Genomic DNA, 24242 nt, shown 5'->3' with positions numbered 1-24242 from the left:
TAAAAACATTAGATAGGGGCGCCTGGGTGGCTCAGTCCTTAAGCGTCTGCCATTGGTTTAGGGCGTGATCCTGGCGTTATGGGATCGAGCCCGGCATCAGGCTCCTCCGCTGGGAGCCTGCTTCTTCCTCTCCAACTCCCCTTGTTCTCTCACTGGCTGTCTCTCTGTCAAATAAATAAATAAAATCTTTAAAAAAAAAAAACAAAACACCCTGGACTACAGACTTGTAATCTAAACTGAAAGGTATCTGTACATTTGATTAACTGAATTATAGCTCACAGTGTATTACTAATATCATAACTGGCCATTAAAATATCTTAAACACTGATATAATTAAAGATTTAACTAGGACTGATTTTCAAAAAAAATAAATTTAAAGAAAATAAACCTATTCATTGATTTTTCAGGTGCTTTCTAATTTTTCTTAATCTTACTTCAGGCAGAAAGTCATTACTCGTTCCAGTATACTCATGATTCCAAAAGCCACTTAATATCTAGAATTACAGTTTTGAGACAGCTTATTGGCTGGAGCAAAATTATACATTTTTCATTTAGTAGGAAAGATCTTGAAGATAAGTGGGAAGCTACACTGTTTCTATATTATTAAAAATGAGATTATCTTCACTGTGCCCCACTACAACTTTATTTGACATGAAAAAAATCACACCAAGAACTCAGAAGGAGCTAGATTTAAACCCAGAAGTCATGACAATTCTCACCTACACTTTCTCCTTGTGCAGCTACTTGAGGTCTATACTCGTATTCCATCTTAGTTTTCTTTATTAGTAGTAGTATTTCCATCACTGTTACTGTTTTCATTATACTTGATGTTAATCTTTTCTGTCTCTATCTAACCCTAATTCACTGGCCCAGGATATTTTTGCAACCTTGAGCAGTTTTGTCTTTGGAAGTTTCCAAAGGTAAATCTGAAAAGTGCTTCATGGGAAATTATGATATGTAAACCTGTTGCTTAGGATTAAAAAGGTAACATTCTTATCACATGCATTTAGTTTATGTAATATTACCATATATTAAGTAATTCATTCAACAAATACTTATTAATTCAACAAATATCTATTGAGAGACAGCTGGATGCAAGACATTTGGAAATACAATGATCACTAAAAGAGGGTCTCCACCTTCTTTGGTGTTACTGGCAAAGAAAAAGGCAACTATAGAGCCTGAGTTAGTAGGGAGGGTTGAAGAGGACTTCCTAGGAGAGGGATGGGTGTAATCCACCCTTAAAGGAGAAATATAAATTAGCCATGCTATATCAAAAGTCACATATATCCTGGGAAAAATTACAGCCAGTGAGCATAAGAAGATATGTTTCATCTCTTCTGCTGTTGTGCTACATGTTTTGTCTTGCAAAGGCTGAATGGGTGACACAGAAAGATGAGATTGTGACACAGGGGGCTGGAGATTGAGCCTTGGAATTAACGTATTTAAAGTAGCCCACGTCATTTCTGTGTATGTGTGAGTGGGTCTGCCAAGATATTTGGGAACACTTGATTTTGTATCATATAGAAAATCTTATTTTTCTAGTTGAAATTGAGTGTAGATCAGCACAATGCCTTTTGTTACCTCAAGAACAGAATATGGAGAATTTGGTTGATGTAGGTTTTATTAATCTTTCTCAAATTGATAAAGTTCTATGGCTCTAAAATTTACTCAAAGTCATTATCTCTGACTCTTTTAGCTTTGAAAGTATTGAAAGTTTTACAGTTTCTTGGCTAGTATGTATTATGTCAATAATTTTAGGTATTGCCTTTATGCCAAGCTACAGAGCAAGAATTGATTTTCTGTTTGGGAACACAACTTCCTAGATTATATTTTCATGACTGTCACTAATCACACTGAGATGGCCAGATCTCGGATATTTTTTAAAGGTAAAGGGCATTGAACAATCTTTGAAAACTAGATAGTTGCCTGTAAGTTGTTGTAACTTTTAACATATCATTAGAGGTATATATTGAATTAAAATTTTACTTAAAGACAACTTTATAGCCTGTGTTAATACATTGTGATCAATCCCAGATGCTTATATTTGTAAAATACTGCATTTTAATAAAGGTTACTTAGATATCTAGAGACAAATTAGAGACATACTATACTTTTGTGTTTAAGAAGTTCTGAGATAACATAAGTTTTCAAAAGCAAATATATAGTAATGCATTTTATAAATTTTCTTTTAAATTATATTTTAAAAAGAATTATGTACTCTCCTAAAATGGTCATAAATGGAGAATTTTAAACATACAAGCTCTTAAAACCATAACAACAGGTTCTAACTATTTTCTGTGATAATGAAATAGGATGTGTTTTATGGCGGTAGTTTGGTTCCAAAAGATTAACCAAATCCCTGCATGATACGGATCTGAAGCAAGACATTGTATTTTTGTGGCTTATTATCCTGATATTGAAGGGAAGAAAGCAGGCAACAAATAGCATTGGAAATTAAATTATTGTCAATAATGTAATTTCAATGTCTAAAAATAATTTTTTTCCAAGATTTTATTTATTTATTTGACAGAGACAGCCAGCGAGAGAGGGAACACAAGCAGGGGGCGTGGGAGAGGAAGAAGCAGGCTCCTAGCAGAGGAGCCTGATGTGGGGCTCGATCCCAGAACGCCGGGATCACGCCCTGAGCCGAAGGCAGACGCTTAACAACTGCACCGCCCAGGCGCCCCGTCAATGTCTAAAAATAATTCTTATCTTACTGATACTACTAGACTAAAAATATGAAACTCTTATTGTTGAAAATAAGTTTATTAAAAAAGGAAAAAAGTTCGTAATAGGCAAGTCTCTCTACTTAACTCTACATTCATTAATTCAATTTTTTTCATTAGTGTGAAATGCTCTTTAAAGCGGATCTTAAATCGCATGTGAAAACGAAAGTAGAGAATGAAAGCGAGAAATGTGAATGACGTTAATGGCATGCAGGAAAGGTACTGAGCATAGACAATCAAGTCAGACTTTTCTTTGTAAACAAGTACTTTCACACTTTTTATGAGCAAGTTTACACTCATGAAATATTTACTTTCTCTAAAATTTTGGAGAAGGAAATGAAAACTTTTCTATGGAACTGGAGTTTTAACTATTTAATATCATTCCCTGTAACTTAATATTTCACTATTCTAGCATACAGCTTAGAATAGATAAATAAAGGTATATCTGAAATTTTAATACTATTAAAATATGATTCAATATGAAGAAAAGAGCACTGGACTAGAAATCAGGAGACCCAAGTTCCCCACCTTCTAGTGTGTGGCGCTTAGAAAATTACTTTAGGCTTGAACTTCTTTATTAAATGTGAATGTTAAACTAGAGGTTCTATAAGGCTTTTTCTAGCATTGATTTAATTATTTATTGATATTAGTATTACATATAATTATGCAGTAAAGTTTGGTGGATACATTAATGAACAAGAAAGATAAATACTGTTATTTCTAGGTTTATTGTTCTTAGGAATCTATTCTTTAGTAGTTATACTAGTTAGAATGGTTTCAGCTTCAAGTAAGAGAAAAACCTAACTCAAATTTCATTCAACCGTCCAAAAATATGTTATCCTGTCCAACAAGAAATCTGCAGGTAGCAAGCCGTCAGTGTTGGTTAATTCAAAGTAACAATAACATTATCAAGGAGCCACGTCTACCCCAATTTTTTTCTCTTCGGTTTTTTCTTATGCAGAATCCACCAGAATTCTTATGCAGAATCCACCAGTAGTTTAAAAAAATACAAGTCAAAACAATATCCAAAGGAAAGACGGCTGTCTTTTCCTATATCTCTTTTTACCAGAGAGGAAAAATTTTCTTGAGGAACCCCACCAGTCTTTCTGTCATTTCATGGAGCCATTAATAGAGCCAGAATTTAAACAAATTGGGGAAGTTTTTCTTTTTCTTTTTTTTTTTCTTCTTTCTATTTTAAAGAAGAAGGAAGGAGGTGTGAATGAATAGTGGGCAGACGACCAACAACGTCTGCCATATGTATATATGAATATATAAAATAAATTATATCTATATCTATATGCTTTTTTTTTCCTTTCAGAAACTGCATCAATTGATTCTAGATTTTCCATTTTGGTTCTTTTTTTATAGTTTTCATTTCTCTGATGAGGTCAACCATGTATTTATTTATTATGTCAACTTTTTCTTTTAAGGCTTTGAACATAGTTATGGTCATAGCTGCTTAAAATCCTTGTCTGATAATCCCAACATATGGGTCATCTCATAATGTCTATGAATTGTTTTTGTCTCCCTTTTTTCTTCTTTGCATGTCTATTTATTTGAATATTTGCCAGACATTGTGGATTACTTATTTCTGAGGGTCTGTATTTTATTGTCTTCCTTTAAAGAAAGGAGTGTTGTAGCCAACAGTTATTTTAAAAGTAGATCAGACTGATATTTGGATTTTTTTTTTTTTTTTTTTTTTTTTTTTTAGTTTGAAACCCTCTTGTCTCCCCATACTGTTAGACTTCTTCGTTACTGGCAGATACTCCCCTAAATCTGCATAGGCACCAAAACTGCAGCTTCTGTTTTTGCAGACTGCATCCAAGTTCAACATCCTGAAACCGCTATAGTGGTAACTCATGCTGTTTTAATTTTGCCCTTTTGGGATCTGGAAATTTTTCTGTCTTTCCCTCCTGCACTGTAATATGTTTGAAAATAAATGTGCTTATCATTCATCTACTATCACTTCATATTTGGAACGGGAGGTAGAGTGTAGTTCAGCTCAATCCAGTGTGTTCTCAGAGGTCTCTTCAAATTAATGTTTAACTGCATTGTGTTTAGTGCTACAAAAGAAGTCTTAGCCTAGAAATGAGAAACCTGTGTATGTTTATATAGATGCAGAGGTGGTTTTCTTAAGAGGTGTTGTATGTAAAGGGGAGATCTGAAGGTGCAAAGGGTAAGCCACACTTTTTCATGCAGATAGCAAAACATAGGCAAAATTCCTGAGACGGGATGAAGTCTGGCACATTTCAGGGCCTGAATGAAGGCCGGTGTAACTGGAGCTTAAAAAATGAGACAGTTTTTATAAAATAAGGTATGGTGAGGCAGACAGTTGCTATATTATGGAAGACCTTGTTGGTTATGTTAAGATATTTGTATTTTAGCTTGCCTTTCTCCATATCTTGCTTTTTTTCTATCCATCACTTCAGGTAGTAGTGAAGTCCTTCTCAAATGTAAATCTATATCTAAGTGTAAAATGTTAAAAATTTATTATAACCACTATACTACTACTGTGGAGAGATGAATGCTGGTTCCCATCCCTTCCAATAATACAACTAAATATCCAACCATAAAACAATTTGACATACAAGTTTTTTCCCCCTAAAATGACACTTTCAGTTAAACAATATATTATGAAAGGAAATATGAGAAGAATGGCTTATTTATCAACAATAGCTTTTTTGTAGTTAGTTTCACAAACAGTTTTTAGTTCTGGAATGCCAATCTTTTAATATAGATTTGTATCTTTGTGCCTGTCTTAGAATTATTCAAGCTAAAATTTAATTTACCATGAATAACCCAGCCCTTTTTGAAATGCAAATTAAATAAAAATCAGTTTCCAGAAGTTAAGTTTTTAGAAAGTATTATTTTCTGCAGATCTACTTAATGAAGCTTTGGAAGGCAGATGTATGCATATGCTTATTTATTATGGTGGGCAAATAGAAATGACTTTTACTTTCCATTCCTTAGAAATCTGCTTCAGAAATCATAGCCACATTATAAAGTGTAAATCATTGAGATCCCTTATGGCCATAGACATTTGCTATAATGAAAGGTGTCACTGCACTAAATAAGGAATCGCTCCTATGACAGCTAAGAGCATCAATCCTTTGCAACTGACATGCTCTTGTATTTTGTTAGTCATTTGGACATTATATTGGGAAGTTTTCAAATGATGTGGGTGGAAAGAAAATTTCTCACTATTAAACTGATAGTGCTCCTTATAACTAAATGAGAAAAAAATTGTGAAAATAATCTTTTATTTTCTCTCCCTGGTAAGGAAAACTCCTTTAATCACTCTAAAGTTTATGTCAAGATACATATTTTCTTATTAAACTTGTCTGTCATATTCAAAATAGAATTGCAGCAAAACTTTTGAACTAGCTTGATAGAAAATTCCTTTCACACAAAGAATTCCAGTGACAAAAGTACAAAGCGAATTCACTATAGCAGTTTTAGTTAAATGTTTAAAGTGCCAGTTGAAACTCAAGTTTCTCAAGTTGAAACTTTCAAGAATACATTTAATGTAACATTTATGAGCTGTGCTGTTAATCTTACTCAAAACCTTCATTTTTGTGGTACTTACAGACTGAGAAAGGCCCGTAAGTTTCAACTTTATCTAAATGTTGGTAATTTTTTAATTAAACTTATTTTGAAATAATTATAGATTCAGTGCAGTTGTAAGAAATAATAACACAATGATTCCATGTTCCCTTTATCTGAATAGCTTAATTTTCATTCCTGTGCTAATCAAAATGATTTGATTTCTCTCTCTCTCTCTTCCTCTCTCTTTTTATTTTGTCTGGAACACAGGGCTCACCACAAGTGTAGCTACCGTCTGTCACTGTACAATGCTATTACAATACCATTGACCGTATTCCCTATGCTACATTTCATCCCCATGACTCATTATTCATTCCATAACTGTAAGCGTGCACGTTCCACTCCCCTTCACCCATTTTGCCCATTCCTCCATCTTCCCCCCGTCCCTGGCCACCACCAGTTCTCTATATTTGTCTGTTTCTGCTTTTTATGTTTTTTTGGTTTTCTGTTTGATTTTTTTAAAAGATTCCGCTTGTAAGTGAAATCATATGATATTTATCTTTCTCCTTCTGACTTCTTTCATTTAGCATAATACCCTCTAGGATCATCCATGTTGTCACAAATGGCAAGATCTCATTCTTTTTTATTACTGGGTAATATTCCATTCCAATACAGATACCACATCTTCTTTAACCATTTATCTGTTGATGGACACTTAGGCTGCTTCCATATCTTGGCTATTGTAAACAATGCTGCAATAAACATAGCAGTGCATATATCTTTTCGAATTAGTGTTTTTGTTTTATTTGGGTAAATACCCAGTAGTGGAATTATTGGATCAGTGGTATTTCTGTTTCTGATATTTTGAGGAACCACCATACTACTACCTACAGTGGCTGCACTAACCTACATTCCTTACAGCAGTACACACGTTCCTTTATCTCTGTATCTTGCCAACACTTGTTATATTTTGTCTTTTTGATTTTAGCCATTTATGTGACATCTCCTTGCAGTTTTGCTTTGCATTTTTCTGATGATGAGTGATATTGAGTATCTTTTCATGTGTCCGTTTGTCACCTGAATGTCTTTTTGAGAAAAATGTCTATTTAGGTCCTTTGCCCATTTTTTAATTGGATTATTTGGTGGTTTTCGTGTTGAGTTATGTAAGTTCTTTATGTATTTTGAATATTAATTCCTTATTAGATACATCATTTGCAATATATTCTCAGTAGGTTGCCTTTTCATTTTGTTGATGGCTTCCTTTGCTGTAGAAAAACTAAGTGTTAAATTTTAAGTTATAAAGACTTGAACAGCATTCATGAGCAACAAGGCAAGTATAAAAATTACTGAGCAATTCTACTGACGATTCATGAAGTTGACACAGAGAGGGTAAACTGTGTATAAATGTGTTTGGTGGAGATTACAATGTCATTGTTGTTTGTTTGTACTAGTTATGGTGATTAATGAACCTCTGTATCAAGCCTCAGTATCCCCTCCCCTCCAATCTCTGCTTTTTTGGTCAAGTTAAGGGACTGTGTAACTTTTTTGATATAATGCACATCTGTTCACTTTTCTGAAACTATAATAATTGAAAGCGTTGGCAGACAGCTCTATGTCCCAAAGTGCACAGAGTGTGTTATCTAGTTGTCCCTCCTAATGCAAGAACAAGGGAGTACCTGAACATAGCTTTATCCTCCTGGCCTTATGTGTGGTCTCTGCGAGAGGAAACTGGCTCCATAGTAGAGATTTTTCTTTCTTTCTTTTTTTTTTTGTCAACTACAGGGAATTTTTTATTTATTTATTTTTTAGGTGAATTTACCCAGAGACACTTGGGTATTTTTGTCTCAATAAAAGTCTCTTTTTAAAAAAGATTGACATTTAAAATATTTAACAGTTGTAAGCCTCAGGAACTTATCAGTCAGAAATATAATGGTCATAAAACATACAACAGGATGGCTGTGCTATCCTATGCAACTGAGTAGTAATCCTGTTTAACGGCCCATTTCACTAACTACCTCAACCTAATTAAGAACGATTTTGATTATGGTGGTCTTGTAGCCGACTATTTTTCATGTAGAAATAAAATGTTTTCAGGTGAAAATATTCGTTTTTCATGTGCAAAAGAACATCACAGTTGACCCTTGCACAACCCCGGGGTTGCAGACACCGATACCCTGCACAGTCACGAATCTGTGTATGAGTTTTGGTTCCCCCCAAATTAACTGCTAATAGCCTAGGATGGAATGGAAGCATTACCAGTAACAGTCAACTCACACATATTTTGTATGTTATGTATATTATATACTGTATTCTTACAAAAAAGTAAGCTAGAGAAAATAACATGTTATAAAGAAAATCATAAGGAAGAGGAAAAACATTTATATATTGTACTGTAATTATCAAAAACAGTCCACACATAAGTGGATCCACAGAGTTCAAATCCATGTTGTTCAGGGGTCAACTGTAACTGATATTTTTTTGGTATCACCTATTAAAAAGTTAATAACTGCGGTGAGCCTCTTGAGGTCAGTGACTGTATCCTGTTAAGCTCTGCAACTTCAACCGCCGTTGCTCTGCTGGACACAATATGGGTATTTTCTGTAATTGTGAAAAAATGCCATCATTCTCCCTTGTTGGAATTAAGAATACATTCAGTGTTTTGAATTATAAAACAATGGTTAATTTATCTTCTAAGCATTTTTGTGTAAGCCCATTCTTTAACTATCTGAAAATTACAGGGATTCTTAGATTTGTAAATGTTAAACTATAATCCACAGAACCATAGTAAACTCCTGAAATTAGTCACAGAACTTCACACCTGTGTGGTTTCTGAAACATTTGTCAGTCTTCACTGATGTTTAGATCCATGACTGGACAAATAGGTCCAAAGAAATAGCAATCTAACTAAAAGGAAATATAAAAACATTAGCTTAATTACTTTATTGTAAGAGTGTAGGAAATTTTGAACCATGGGTGGCAGCCCTGCAATGCATAACAACTCACCTTGCATAAAAATTTATGTATACAAATGAGAAATATATTGCATAATTACAAAAAAAATATGTTTTATTCATTCACTCATTATCGTGTTCATTTTTTCAACTTCAATTGTACAATTATTTACCAACTCAGCCTAATATGTGACAGACACCAGGGTGGTTCACAACTAAAACCTGATAAACCTTTGAAAATTCTATCATAATTAAACTATTACATATACTGTAAAATCTAATTTTTCTATTCCATTTTATTCTTATCAGTCTTAGAGAAAATAGGATAGAAGACACTAAAATAAAATGGAAACCTTTAAGAGTGATTGCATAGTTCACAAGTTGTGCATAATTAAGATGAATATCATATTAGATAAAATATATTTTAAAAGAGAAAATATAAATGATTCTTTGTACAATTGTAGGGTTTTGTTTATTTTTATATTTTTGGCTTTTTGGTTTTAGTTTTTGGCTTATTTGCTTGTTTTTCACATGGGATACAGACTTGAGTGCCCTGTCTGCATTCAAATCTCAGCTCTGTCCCTTCTTTGCTGTGTGACCATCAGCGAGTTACTTAACCTCTCTGATATTAAACTCCCTCAACTATGAAATAGGGATGGTAATAATATTACCTAAAAGAGTTGTATTAAGTGGTTAACATGTAAAAGTCCTTAAAAGACTACCTGAGATGCATTAAGCATTGTTATCTATAGGCATATTATGTGTTTAGCAAGGAAAAAAAAAGTCTTGCAAGAATGCCTAGGTTGGTTGATTCATCCCAAGTCTACTTGGCACTAGCTTTTAAACTCTGAGATAAGTTACTTCTCTGGACCTCAGTTTCCTCATGTCATATTAAGATACTTATTATATTTACCTCTTGGACTTGTTCAAAGTTTGAATGAATTATACCCATGAAATGGTTAGCACAGTATTTGACCTATAAGTAAGCCCTCAAAGATTTTTAACTATTACTATTTTTTTTAAGATTTATTTATTCATTTTAGAGAGAGAGAGAGAGCATGTGTGAGTGTGGAGGGAGAGGGAGAGAGGAAGCCGACTCCCCACTGAGCGCAGAGCCCAATGCAGGGCTCAGTCTCACAACCCTGAGATCATAACCTGAGCCAAAACCAAGAGTCGTTGGCTTAACCAAATGTGCCACCCAAGCATCCCTATTACTATTTATTTATTATTTTATTATAGATACAAAATGAAGACGATAATTACTATCTTACCACTTCAAAGGACAATTGTGATCAGTGAATGTATGTGTGAAGATAAGTGAGCAATTTAGTGTAATCCAAAAGTGTGTTTTATTTACTATCTAATACTTTAAAAATTAATTATACTATTGTGGGGGCACCTGGGTGACTCAGTCAGTTAAGCGGCAGACTTGCAATTTCGGCTCACCCTCATGATTTCATGGTTGCAGAGATTGAGCCCAGACTCAAGCGCCACACAGAGTCTGCTTGGGATTCTCTGCCTCTCCCTCTGACCCTCCACCCCCTTCCACCGTTCACACATTCTCTTTCTCTCTCTTAAATAAATAAAATTTTTAAAAAAATTAATTTACTATTATGAATAATCAGAGTTGAATAAAATTAACTGAGGATATATTTCTTATTGGCATCTTTTCCTAATCTTAGTGGCAAGTTACAAGGCTACTCTGTTGTTTTTTGTTTTTTTTTTTCAATTTTGGTTGCTAAGTGACCTTGTCATATAATTCAGGAAATAATATACATAAAAGCTACTAAAGTTGAGCACAAATCCTAAACTATTTTTTCATAAATAGCCTGAGCCATGCTATCATGTTAATTGTCATTATTGTATAGTCCCCTTGGTTTTAAGAAATGGAAACAAATTCAGGAAAACTCAATAAAAAGACCACTTCTATAAGCTCCTCTTTTGCGACTCTTTTTAGGTTCCTGATCTGCACATTTGGAAAATTGTCGATCTTAATATCTTTCTTTTACACATATTGTCGATATAAGCCATGTTAGAGGATTTTCAAAATGCAATATTTTCAAATAATTGTTGATTATCAAGTAGAACAGGGTAAATATATGGGTGTGTTTTTCCAGACATTACTATGATAAAAATTTAATGATAATTTGATAAACATATTATTACATATGAAGTTATGCATCTTCCATTTATTTTACTATTTTCACATAAAATCTTATGCATACAAGTCTTTAACTCTGAAAATGGCCATTGAATAATTAAGAAAGTTATTTTATCTTAATTTTTGGTTTCTTAATCTTTTATTTCCAATTAATTTTTTCTTTTAAAGATTTTATTTATTTATTTGACAGAGAGAGAGACAGCCAGCGAGAGAGGGAACACAAGCAGGGGGAGTGGGAGAGGAAGAAGCAGACTCCCAGCAGAGGAGCCTGATGTGCGGCTCGATCCCGTAACGCCGAGATCACGCCCTGAGCCGAAGGCAGACGCTTAACCGCTGTGCCACCCAGGCACCCCTCCAATTAATTTTTAAACGTATTTTCAGAAAAGATATGAAATTTCTCTTTTGGTGATTTCTGTTGACTTTCAACATTTTAAAAAGATTTAAAAAGAGTTAATTTAAGAAAGTATAAGCACACTGTTATGTATAAATGAAATTCTTGAAAGGGAAAAAATCACATTCTAAAATAGTGATTATCATTGCATCTTACTACTAAAAATACAATTGACCTATTTCATAATTTTGACAAAAGGGTCTCAGAATTTTCAAAGACTAATAAAAGGAAATGATGCCAGTCACAAGGAATTTTTTCTAGCTCACTCCTGACATTGATCAACAGCTTGGAAAATACTGCTCTGAATACACTACATTGTAATTTTTCTTTTTTTTTTTTTTTTCTTGTTAGGAATCTTTCCCTGAAATTAACAAAAGACATTGATCAGGAAGTCAGGTGTTCCCATATCAGTCGAATGCCCAGCAGTCCATCTGCAGACTGGCCCCTGCAAGGTGTGGAAGAAAATGGAGGCCTCGATTCTCTGCCCTTCAGACTGATGTTACAGGACTGCACAGCTGTCAAGACATTATTATTAAAGATGAAGAGAGTTCTTCAAGAGGTAATGGTTTACTCTAAGATTAATGTCTTTCAGTGCTGGTAGACAGTGGAGTCTGTAGACTGGTTAGTCCCTGCTCTGTTGATAATTAACTGCATGACTCTGGGCAGGGGTCAAGTATCCTCTAGCAGCTTAGCTTTTCTCGTATGTCAAATGAAGGCTGTGGAGCTCCGCTTTATAAGGTATTCTTCTGGTCTAACATTCTAAGATTCTGTGAAGGAATTGAAAAAGAATAAATTGACACCGAACTCAGGCAAAGTTGGTTAAAGAGAAATGGGCATCAGCTGTTAAGCTATGTGTTGTTATAAAGCTATTGAGAGATCTATTAAATGGACTTTTTTTTTTTTTTTTTTTTTTTTTTTTTTTAAGATAGAGAGAGATAGAGAGAGAGGAGGGGAGAGGGAGAGAGAGAATCCTAAGCGGGCGACACACCCAGTGCCAGGCTCAGTCCCACAACCCTGAGATCATGACGTGAACCAAAATCAAGAGTCCAATGCTCAACTGACTGAGCCGCCCAGGTGCCCTAAATGGATTACATTTTAATGATATTGAGGCTTTATTTATATGATACCATAAAAGTAGTGTTGTCATTTTTGTCCCAGTAACAATCAGTCTAGTAAAATCTAATCTGAATGTTTGACTGATTTTGCCCACTGAATACAGTTGCCCTCCTACAGTCTGTACTCAGATGATGATTTAGTTAGGAAAATGCATAATGGATTATTTCCTCTTTATGCCCAATAACCAACTATTCTTTAAGATTTAAATATGCTGTGTATTTATTTTTATAAGTACAACAACAGTTTTCTTTGGGGATTTCTATAAACAATATACATATTATTATTATTTCAAACATATAAAATGAGAGGTCAGAAATTTTAAATGACTTTCCTCTACTAGGTGTGAATTCAAGACAACAGCCTGAGATTTCTGACTCCAAACCTAGTGACTTTTTACTGTATCCCACTATTGTTCCATTGAATTGTATTAACTCATAGGAAATGATAATAAATAATGTGAGAACAGAAAAATATAACTATTTAGAATGAGTAGTATTATGGTTCCCTTACAAAGATGATCTTTAATAATTTGCTTTTCTAACACTTAGATGATAATATTAATAATAATAATAATAATAATAATAATAATAATAATAATGCTAGCAGCTACCACTAGAGGCCAGAATGGAATCAAGAAGAGAGAAGGGAAGTTAAGGGAAGTGATGGCGTAGACTGTTGGGGGCATTCAGTCATGTGTTCTTATCAGCTGTTAGAGTAAAACCTGGAAGAGATATCTGCATTCCATACCAGTTTATATTGCTGGGTGGTTTGGGGTCTAGAATCTATACAGTGCTGTGCAGGAGTAGTGCTTTTATATTTGATCACTGTTAGAATTTCAAGAATTTTATGAGCTGTCAGTTAAGGACAGGCCTAAAAATTAAATTATATAGACATTATATTTTTAGAAGGGTAATCAGTACTCAAAACCCATCATTTCCTATTTATTTTACTATATTCTTCTATTAACTATTTGCATCTATTGGATCTATATGTGGAAATACTATATAAGGGCTGCTGTGTATATTTTCCAATTTTAGATTCATTTATGTCATTTTGTTAGCTTGAAATCAGTCACGTGGGAGTATTATGCCACAGGAATTGATAAGCACTACAAATTAGGGCTTTTAATTTTTGGTAAGCCTGTTAAATATTTAAGAGCACACTATATGTATTACTATGTGGTTTCTATACTGACAACGTGAGTGTTTTGCTACACTTGTCAAATCTCCGTGAACTTTGGCTTAACATGCAGCCTGAATCTCTGAACAAAGCAAGCTTAGTAACAACTGTTATATTAAAAGATATTAATCTCAAAGTCTGTAGTGTTCAACTATTCAGCTAGAGCCTCTCCTTTGGTCTGAGTTTTAATTAAATCAACAAGTAAAAAGGAAGTAGGAAGAACTGACAGGAAGTGTCAAAGGCTTTCTTAGGGTACTTAATTTTATAATTTAAAAAATATTCTGTGATATTCACTATGGAGTCAGTGCCCTGAATATACTGAGATTGTTGTGATGCTTTCATCTGTCTTTATTCATTAAAGAATATTTGAAGAAACCGAAGAGAATTGATTTTTAAAGCTGATGTATAATGAGCAATAATTACATGTTTGTTAAGCCCATTCAGAGAGTGGGGGGTCTTATTCTTTATTGTCAACAAGAAAAGCAATATTATGATATGATTAGCATAGACAACTGTTCTAGTTGTCTTTATAATAGATGCCTTTAAAGAAAATGGTTTATTTAAATATTGTCGGGGCGCCTGGCTGGCTCAGTAGGTAGAGCAGGCAACTCTTGATCTCAGGGTTGGAATTAGAACCCTGTGTTGAGTGTAGAGATGACTTAAATAAATAAACTTAAAAAAAATGTTCTCTAAGCTAGGAATTTTCAAACGGCAATTTACATCTCATTACTTAATTTGAGTTTAATACCGATTATTCATAAGTGATTAACAATGCCTTTTTAATATGGAACAGTTACTCCCATTTTAGTTACTTTTTTATGATGCATAGGAGTCATACTTTTATACACAGATTATTTTTTAACTGCAGAAGTTCCCATTATTTGATTTTTAAAATAAAAAGGAATTAATGAGTTTAATATATCACATTAAAAAATGCTCCTACTTGAGATTTTTCCCGGTGGTGTTCTGTTGATGTCTTAAATTTTAATTTTGAGGTGGGTTAAATGTGGATAATTTGAGTGGAATTTCACTTTTTTTTAAATAATTTTTATTTTGTTATATTAGTCACCATACAGTACATCTCCAGTTTTTGATGCAATGTTCCATGATTCATTATTTGCGTATAACACCGAGTGCACCATGCAATATGTGCCCTCCTTACTACCCATCACCGGCCTATCCCAATGCCCCCCACTCTTAAGCCCTCAGATTGTTTCCCAGAGTTCACAGTCTCTCATGGTTCATTCCCCCTTCTGTTTACCCGCCCTTCATTCTTCCTTTCCTTCTCCTCCTGCTATTCCTTATGTTCCATAAATGAGTGAAATCATATGATAATTGTCTTTCTCTGCTTGGCTTATTTCACTTAGCATATCTCCTCACACTTTTAATTTTGTTCTTCCTTTTTGAAGATCAGTTGCTATTATTAAAATACACATGTATATTTCCAACAACCCCAAACATTAACTCCTTTATTTAAAAAAAAAAAAAAAAAAAGGCTGACTTTGGGCCCTTAGAAATTCTACTGTCACTTTATTCTTCAGCATTAGTGATAAAATTATGTGACTGTAGCAAGGGGAAAACTATGTCATTTTATTTCTTCCTTTTTTGTTATTTTTCCACATAATTCTATTAACTGTCTAAGAAGAGAATGTGTTAATATCTACAGAGAAAGTTTCTGTTCTGTTTCCTTTTAGTTTGTTCTGTTCTCTTTTGTCACTCTTAGACGGAATTTGTTTTACTGTAGTAACTAACTGAGAAGGCTACTGGGAAGAGATTTCAGGTGAGATGAGTAGTTTAGTTTCTAGAAAGATAATAGCTAATAAGAATGTTTATCTAAGGTTGTTTGTAATCCCCTACTACCACCCATGCCATTTTAGTTTATATTTTACAAACAAGACCTGGGAATGTACCTAACAAGTTCCCTGAATCATAAGACATTAAAAAGAAAAAGAAAAAGAAAAGGAAAAGGGAAAAAAAAAGAAAAAGAAAGAAAGAAAGAAAGAAAGAAAGAAAGAAAGAAAGAAAGAAAGAAAGGTTAAAGAAGTAAAAAAATAATATTGTGAGATGAGTCTATTCTCACAATATATAGATTAGTGAAAATCAGAGTATTGATTTGAGAATCAATATAATTTACAAACCCATGAATATTTAGGTTTGTAATTGACTGAAGAGATCCTACCTATTTCCCTTTTTCTTTTCTCAACAACCTAATAGTTCAGACTCTTGAATTTCAAAGGTATTTTTCTTATTTTTAAATTTTAAATATAATTCACAAAAATATGATGAAATTTGGAGTGCTTTGAACTTCACCATTTGTCATTATTCAATGGGCATTTAAGAGTTTTGGGTTTTTTTTAAGCACATTTTGGTAAAATGATTTCAATGATTTTATAACTAACATCTTTTCTATCAGCGCATCTCAAGAGCAAATGAAAAGCCAATAGAGTAGTAACTCCAGCAATGGACAATTACAAATGGGAGAAAAGCAATAGCGGATAGTCATAAAGTAAGGAAATTTACCAAAAGCAAGCAATTACCCATGTAAATGTAGATAGCGGTCTAATAATTAGACTTCACTTTATATTTATATTTTCAAAATAACAAAATCACAAGTTTCTGCTGTCTGCTTTATGTTTTGTTTGTGTTTGCTCAAAAAATGTGTTTGAAGTACAAGTTGAGTAAAGACGTGCCATTAAAACTTCAAACACAAGAAAATGAATGGCTGTACTGTCAGATAGATATAAATATAAGACGTATTACCAGAATCAAAGGCCTGTGTTTCGTACTGATGAAAGAGTCAGTTCATCAGGAAACATAATTATACATGTGGATGGCCTATTTATGTAGCTTTTAAATATATGGTGCAAAAATCTGACAGAACTAAATGAAGAAATAGACAAATTCACATCATAGTTGATTTTAACTCTGTTCTCCCAAGAATTGATAAAACAACTAAAGAAAATCAGAAAAGTTTCAGAAGATTTAAACATTATCAACTTCTTTAACCTCACTGAAATTTATAGATTATTGCAATTAATAATAGAATTATACAATCTTTTCAAATCCATGTGGAACATCACCAAGGCAGAGTATATGCTGGGTCATAAAAAAAGTCTCAATAAATTTCAAATGTAGACATCAAATATATATATATATAAATATATATATATATATATTAGAACAATGAAATTAATTAGAACAATGAAATTAAATTAGGAGTCAGGAATGATAAACTAGAGAAACATCAAATATTGGAAATTAAACAAAAAATTAGTATATATCTAATGGATCAATTTAAAAACTTTGAGGGGAATTTTAAAGTGTTTCAAGTGAGATGATAATGATAATATAACATGATCATCCAAAATTTGTGGTATCTAGTAGTATATATTAGAAGAAATTTGTAGTTTTAAAGTTTATACATAAAGGAAGAAAGTGCTATAATGGATAATCTAAGTTTCTTCTTTAAGAAGCTAGAAGAAGAGCAAATTAAACCTAAAGGAAGGAATAGAAAGAAACATGAAGAACAAAACTAACAATGTCTTTTACAACTTAGTCTCAGAAGTAACATATCATCACTTTTGTGAAATGTATTGGAAATAAAGACTAGCCTTGTTATTAGTGTGGGAGGACACTATACAAAGTCTAGGTACCAGGAGGTGAAAACACATTGTGGCCTTTGCTATCCAAGCTACCATAATATTCCTTTTGTCCCCCAATGATGCATCTCTCACAGTGCAAAGTACACTTACCCTTCCCAAGGCCATCCAAAGTATCATTCCAATACAGCATCAGAATCTCATCATGTAAAGCATGGGAAGTTGTAGGTAAGGCTTAAGTACAGCAACCCAAGTTCAGTTCTCCACTTAAAGGCCTATAAACTAATGCATAGGTTAGCAGTCTCTTGTTTCGGGCTTAAAGCCCAGGAATGATTCTTCATAGCTTTTAGTTTTGCCCTCTGTACTCTTGGTTCTACCCTCCAAGTCATTCTTCTTCTTCTTCTTCTTCTTCTTCTTCTTCTTCTTCTCCTTCTTCTCCTTCTTCTTCTTCTTCTTCTTCTTCTTCTTCTTCTTCTTCTTCTTCTTCATCTTCTTCTTCTTCTTCTTCTTCTTTTTTTTTTAATGAAGTTAGGACATGTTCTCTTCTGAATGTTATCCCATTCTTATGTGTGCTTGTAGATGTTGATTTCCAGAGGCTTCTTTTCATTTTGCACTGTTTCTCTCCCTTTAAGTCCAAATTTCAGAGTGTTTCTATGGATAGAATTCTAAGTCCAAATTTCAGAGTGTTTCTATGGATAGAATTCTCTTAAATTATTCTTAGATTTCTTGTGAATCTTATTAGGGATTCATCCATTCCATTAGACATTCCATTAGACAAAACCACATCTACAAATCTCTTCAAAGTAAGCCCTTCTTTAACTTGAAGTAGCTGTTGGACAACCCCTTTAAGGTTTTAAAATTTTAATTGTTTGGTTGAGAGGATCTGTGAGACATACCCTGAAACCTTCAACAGGATACCGTTTGGCTGGCTGAACTAGGTATTCTGCAGCAGTACCTTTCTGTCTTTCAGAATAGCTCTATATCTAATAAATAAATTTCTATAGTAATAAAAACTGTTTACATCTGGATTGGTATAGTTGTTGCATAGGCTTATATTTTTCTCAAAGTTCATCAAATTACACACTTAATGTGACCGCACATGGAATGTCATCACAAACTGATAGCTCTATTGTCAATACTTCCATTTTGTGGAATGTCTGTCCTTCCCTTGCAAGACCTGTAAATGAAGTATGACTGTTTATCATGCAGATGAAGTTAGGGGAGTAGTGTCAATTCTTACAAACTGTTATGAGAGTTTAATTTTCTTCTCATTTTAGAGTAATGTAAGTTTAAAAAAAAAGCACTATGACATAATATTGATACAAAACAAAGGATCCATTCTATACTTCTTTTTTTTTTTTTTTTGTAAAGATTTTATTTATTTATTTGACAGAGAGAGAGAGAGAGACAGCCAGCGAGAGAGGGAACACAAGCAAAGGGAGTGGGAGAGGAAGAAGTAGGCTCCCAGCAGAGGAGCCCGATGCGGGGCTCGATCCCAGGACACTGGGATCACGCCCTGAGCCAAAGGCAGACGCTTAACGACTGAGCCACCCAGGGGCAGCCCCCATTCTATACTTCTTGAAGAAATCTCTGGCTTAGATAATGGTGTATCTTAGATTCACTGAGAATGGATAGGTTTCTGAATAAGAATATTCTGCTTACATGAGGCCTGGGTTTTTATGAGGCTATAAAACCTGATCTGGAAAATAGATAAGAAGGAAAAAAGGGTATAATTCCATGGCCCTTCTGTTATTTAAGTAACCTTAACATTCAGCAGTCCTCTAGGAGAGATTAGAGAAGGGAGAGAAAACTTATTTCCTAATTCCCAGCCCCATTTCACTAACAAAGTCCCACTGGACGAAGTATATTAGATTGGTAAAAATCACCAGTGTTTGAAATCATCAAGATCTAGGGGTGATTCTCACTTCTGCCACTTAATAGCTGCTACAAGTTGATTAAGGTTTGGAGTCTCTATTTCATCATATGCACCTTTACTAAATATCCCATAGGGTTACTGGGACAATTAAACAATACAATGTATATAACAGTCATCACAGTGAGAGTGTGGGGAAAGTATCCATGATGTGAGCTACTGTAATTATTTTGTTTGTGTGATTTTTAATGACTATGTCAAGTCAGGTGACAAATATGAGAGATTTCTTAAACACTTGGAAATATACTGGTAAATGTTCTTTAGTAGGATAAAGTGTTGTATGATTGAATAATAACTGAATATTAATTGTTGTTAATAAAGGTTATACTAGTCAAAACTAAAGGTAGGCATATTATTGTCATTTATGGTTTTTTGGGCTTTCAATTGAGGAGGTACATTTGAACTGACATTCTTTGGCTAAAAAGCTACTGCATGTCAATTGAATTTCCTATTTTCAGTCAATATATAAGAAAGGATTTTACAAGTATAAAATGATGGTAGCAGTGAGTTGAGGCAGTGAGAAGGGAAAAGATGTGTGATGTGTTTTGAAAGCAATGCCAACAATAATTGCTGGCAATTGGAATTGGGTGGTGATGGAAGGAGAAAAGCAAGAGTAACTGACAATTGTAATTTGAGTAATGGGCCTGTTCTTGCACTTCCTGAGACTGGGAAGAGTAGGAGAGGAGTAACCTGTGTGAGACAGGAAGGAAACAAGGGTTCTGTTTTGGCCAGGTTAAGGTTGAGGTGTTTATTTAGACACGCAAGAACATGTGTCAAGTAGAAATTCAAATTAATATGTCTACAAACCCAGAAAGATTGGGGCTAGATATATATAGATTGAATAGTTAAGATTATGTAGATTCTGTTTAAGATGGAAGAGAGAACTTGTACCTAAAACCAGAGCAGGATGCTCCAATATGTAATGATTAGAAAAATCAAGAGAAAGAGTGTCCAATAAGATGGAAAGAATACTAAGAGTGTAATGTCAAGAAGCCAAGAGAAAACATGGCTTCAAGAATGCCAACCTGAGGAATGGTGCTGAGAAGAAAGTATGACAAGAAAAGAAAAGATGAACAGTCAATGAATTCTGGAAATCCATTAATTCCAAAAGTATATTACCTAAGCATTAGGAATTTCAGTATGTAAAATGATGTATTCAAAGTGTTCATTTATAAAACAGCCTAGAACAGAAGTAGTAACCATTTCTACCTGGTTCACAGTAGGTAAATTATTGCTTCATTTATTTACAAGGCATTGGTCTTTGAATAATAAATGTGCTGAAATAATTTTAAAATATATTTTAAAATGGAGTGCCTGGGTAGCTCAATCAGTTGAGCATCCAATTCTTGATTTCGACTCAGGTCATGATCTCAGGGTTGTGAGATGGAAGCCCGGGGTCAGGCTTCATGCTGGGCATGCATGGGCATTCTCTCTCTGTCCCCCACTAAAAATCTATATATATAGATACAGATATATAATTATATGTATTATTATAATATATATGATATTAAATTATATATATACAAATTAAGGAATGTTTAGTTTTGGAAGGATATTATAAATTTTATTAGGCTAATAAGAATGGTAAACAATTCATTTTTGTGAACAATAAACAATTCAAAACGAAGTTTATTTTACATGTGTACCCTCCATATTGAGGTATTATTTTTCTTTTAAAAACTGTTATTTATATTACTTAAGGTTATGCTGCAGAGGCAATGTAGCATGGTGATCACAATATACTAGTCTGTATGGGAATAGACTTGTCAAATTTTAGTATCAGTTCTCTCGTGTGACTTTGGGCAAGATGCTAGTCTCTCTGTGAAAATCTGGTCTCTTCCAGAAATGGAATTACTAGTAAGTGAATTTTCAAAATTACTGTATAATACCGTTTTTTCCAAAGCACTTGTACCGCATTACTCTCCCTCTGGGTATAATATATTCATGTAATAGAATGCTTTATGTTCATGTATTATTATGTCACACAAAGAGTATTTTGAGCACAAGAACCAAATCAAAGAAAAATTCTTACAGAATATGGAGTCAAAAATATGCAAAGTGAAATATTATTAAAGAATACATATATACTATAGTCATGTGTGCATGTGTATATATGTAATATATACTAATATATTAATATATACTAAAGTCACAAAAAGAAGTATGGAGATGTTAAGCATAATATTCAAGATAAGATTACCTATGTAGAGTTAGGGAGTGGGAGAGGGGTAAACATGTACAATTAAGGGAAGGGTGACAGAGAACTTTGTAGGTATCATTTATTATATTAGCAGTACACTTCCTTGTGTGTTTCTTTCCAAATCATTATAAACACATAGTATTTTCTTATATGTGTTTAATGTTGCATTAAAAAAACTCAGTCTTTCCAAATTATTCATACCCTGTGGCTCCCTGTCCACCAAACCCATCCCTTACAATGTTATTTAGCTATGTATCTCTCTGCCTGTTAAAATTGCAGAAATATGTTGGCTCCTTCTTTGTGATCAGTGTATCTTGTTATATTTATTTGATGTCAACATAAAAATGGAGTGGGATCAAGGTGAGAAAACCTATGCCTATCAGCCAGGGAATTCTTTCCTGGTATGTGTACTTACATTATCTGTTAGTCATGTGTACTATTTTATTGCTTATTGAAAAGCAAACAAACAAAACACAAAAGACTGCAACCCACAGCTTTAACAACAAATGCCATCCTCATTATACCTGAACATGGTGGTTGTGTTATAATCGTATTCAGTAATTAATCAAATAACCACTAATATGGTTTTGCTATGCATGTCTAACTTTCTTTTTTCTTCATGAATCCAGCATTAATGTCTCGGTTGTAATACAACTCACATACTGTTGTGTAATTTGATGGGCTAAATCTGGCATCAAGAATTTCGGGCTGCAGCATAGCAGACACACAGCAGATGGCACCCTGCAGAATCTCCAGGGGATACGCTGAGTGTTCAGCACGTCTGGTGGGGGAGGGAAAGAGAGAGCAGAGAGCCACTTAAGCAAATGGTACTGTGGAAAGCAATTGTGTTCCTTTGAGACACATTTTTCCTGAAATTGTGTTTTGTTTTTGCTTGAAAATCAGAAACAAAGGCATATTTAATTACAGTGAAAATGCCTATTTTTAATTACTGAGTATATAAAAGATGGCGTTACACATTTAGATAATGTAATGCAATTATTTGGAAGAAATATCAACCTTAAAGTTTTACAGACGAGCAGAAGTATTTTAGCATCTAGTGACTCATTTAGATAGAAGGCAGTTATTCTGTAATTATTTCATTTTAACCTTAATGAAAATAAAAACTGAGAATACTATTACCTTTATTTTAGTGTAAATTTACTAATAGAAATACAGATGTTTACTACTTCATCTATTATAGTTTTAAATAGATTACTTTTTGTTGTGTTTTGGAGCAGTAGCTATTAATAAAATGAAAATGACTCAAATTATCTTTATGACAAATAGGTGTGAAAACAAATAGATCTATTTGTCTTGTTCTCTTTGATTAGACAGCTCTGTAAATAAGAGGAGATGAGGAATTTGAAAAGAATAATGAATTATTAAGAAAGATTTGATTCACTTCCCTGAAAAATATATAAATGTTTTATTATCTATGGTCTTCATTGGGGATCAGCTAACTTTTTTTCTGTAAAGTCCTGGCCATAAAGTCTACATTGCAATTCAACCAAGTTATAAGTAGTAAGAAAGCAGCCATTTAACATGAACAAATGAGTATAGTTGGAGTCTTATAAAACTTTATGTACAAAAATAGACATAAGGCCGGATTTGGGTTTTGTCTTGAGCTTGTCATTTCATACAGAAAGTCTTCAGAAAGACATGATTAAAGTATCATGAAGAATCATTGTGTGTAGTTAAGAGCATTGGTTTTAGGAGCCAGACTATATAGGCTAGATCCCATCTCTTTACTTACTAGCTGAACGTTTCTTTTCTTTTCTTTTTTTTTTTTTTAAGATTTTATTTATTTGTCAGAGAGAGAGTGCGAGCAAGCGCGCAAGCAGGGAGAGCAGCAGGCAGGGGGAGAAGCAGGCTCCCCACTGAGCCGGAAGCCTGATGCAGGACTCAGTCCCAGGCCCCTGGGATCATGACCTGAGCCAAAGGCAGACATTTAACTGACTGAGCCACCCAGGCATCCCTAGCTGAATGTTTCTAGGCAAGTTAAACCCTGGAGATAATATTAACATATCACTTAGGTTTTTGAGAGTAATATGTGCATTGATATGCTTAAAATGCATGGAACAGTATAGGACACATAGCAAATTCTCAAAATGTATTAGTTTCCATTTTATTATCATTATAAAGTCTGAAGATCACTAGTGAAATAAAGATCATAGATATGCCATTGAGCAAACCTTGAATTCAAGACTTAGATTTATAATAATTTAACAATATTATTTTATTTCATTTTATTCAGTTGTTTTGAGGAGCATTTGGTTTCCTCACATATAATAAGAGGATAAAAATTATTATAAATTTCATTATGAAGCTTAGATTTAAATTGTGTTTGGCAGTGGAGAGGTCTAAATAAATGTTAGTTCCCTTCTCTTCCTCCTCCTTCCCTCCTTTAAGAAAAACTTATTCTAGCACTGATTCAAAACTT

General features: G+C 33.6%; 1 protein-coding gene across 3 annotated transcripts in view; it reads left to right on the top strand.

The window, feature by feature from the left end:
• Nucleotides 1-24242, top strand: part of CCSER1 (coiled-coil serine rich protein 1) — a 1291424-nt gene that overhangs the window by 436630 nt on the left and 830552 nt on the right. For all 3 annotated transcript variants that reach the window (XM_045791946.2, XM_045791951.2, XM_045791957.2), the window contains one exon: nt 12127-12334. In XM_045791946.2, coding sequence (XP_045647902.1) covers nt 12127-12334 — 208 coding nt within the window. The remainder of the gene's footprint in view (nt 1-12126; nt 12335-24242) is intronic.

Source organism: Ursus americanus, chromosome 8, assembly GCF_024610735.1.
Source record: "Ursus americanus isolate L20-20 chromosome 8, mUrsAme1.1.p, whole genome shotgun sequence".
In the NCBI taxonomy this organism is placed as follows: domain Eukaryota; kingdom Metazoa; phylum Chordata; class Mammalia; order Carnivora; family Ursidae; genus Ursus; species Ursus americanus.
Note: the sequence above shows the minus strand (reverse complement) of the source record. Positions and strands in the feature narration are given on the sequence as shown.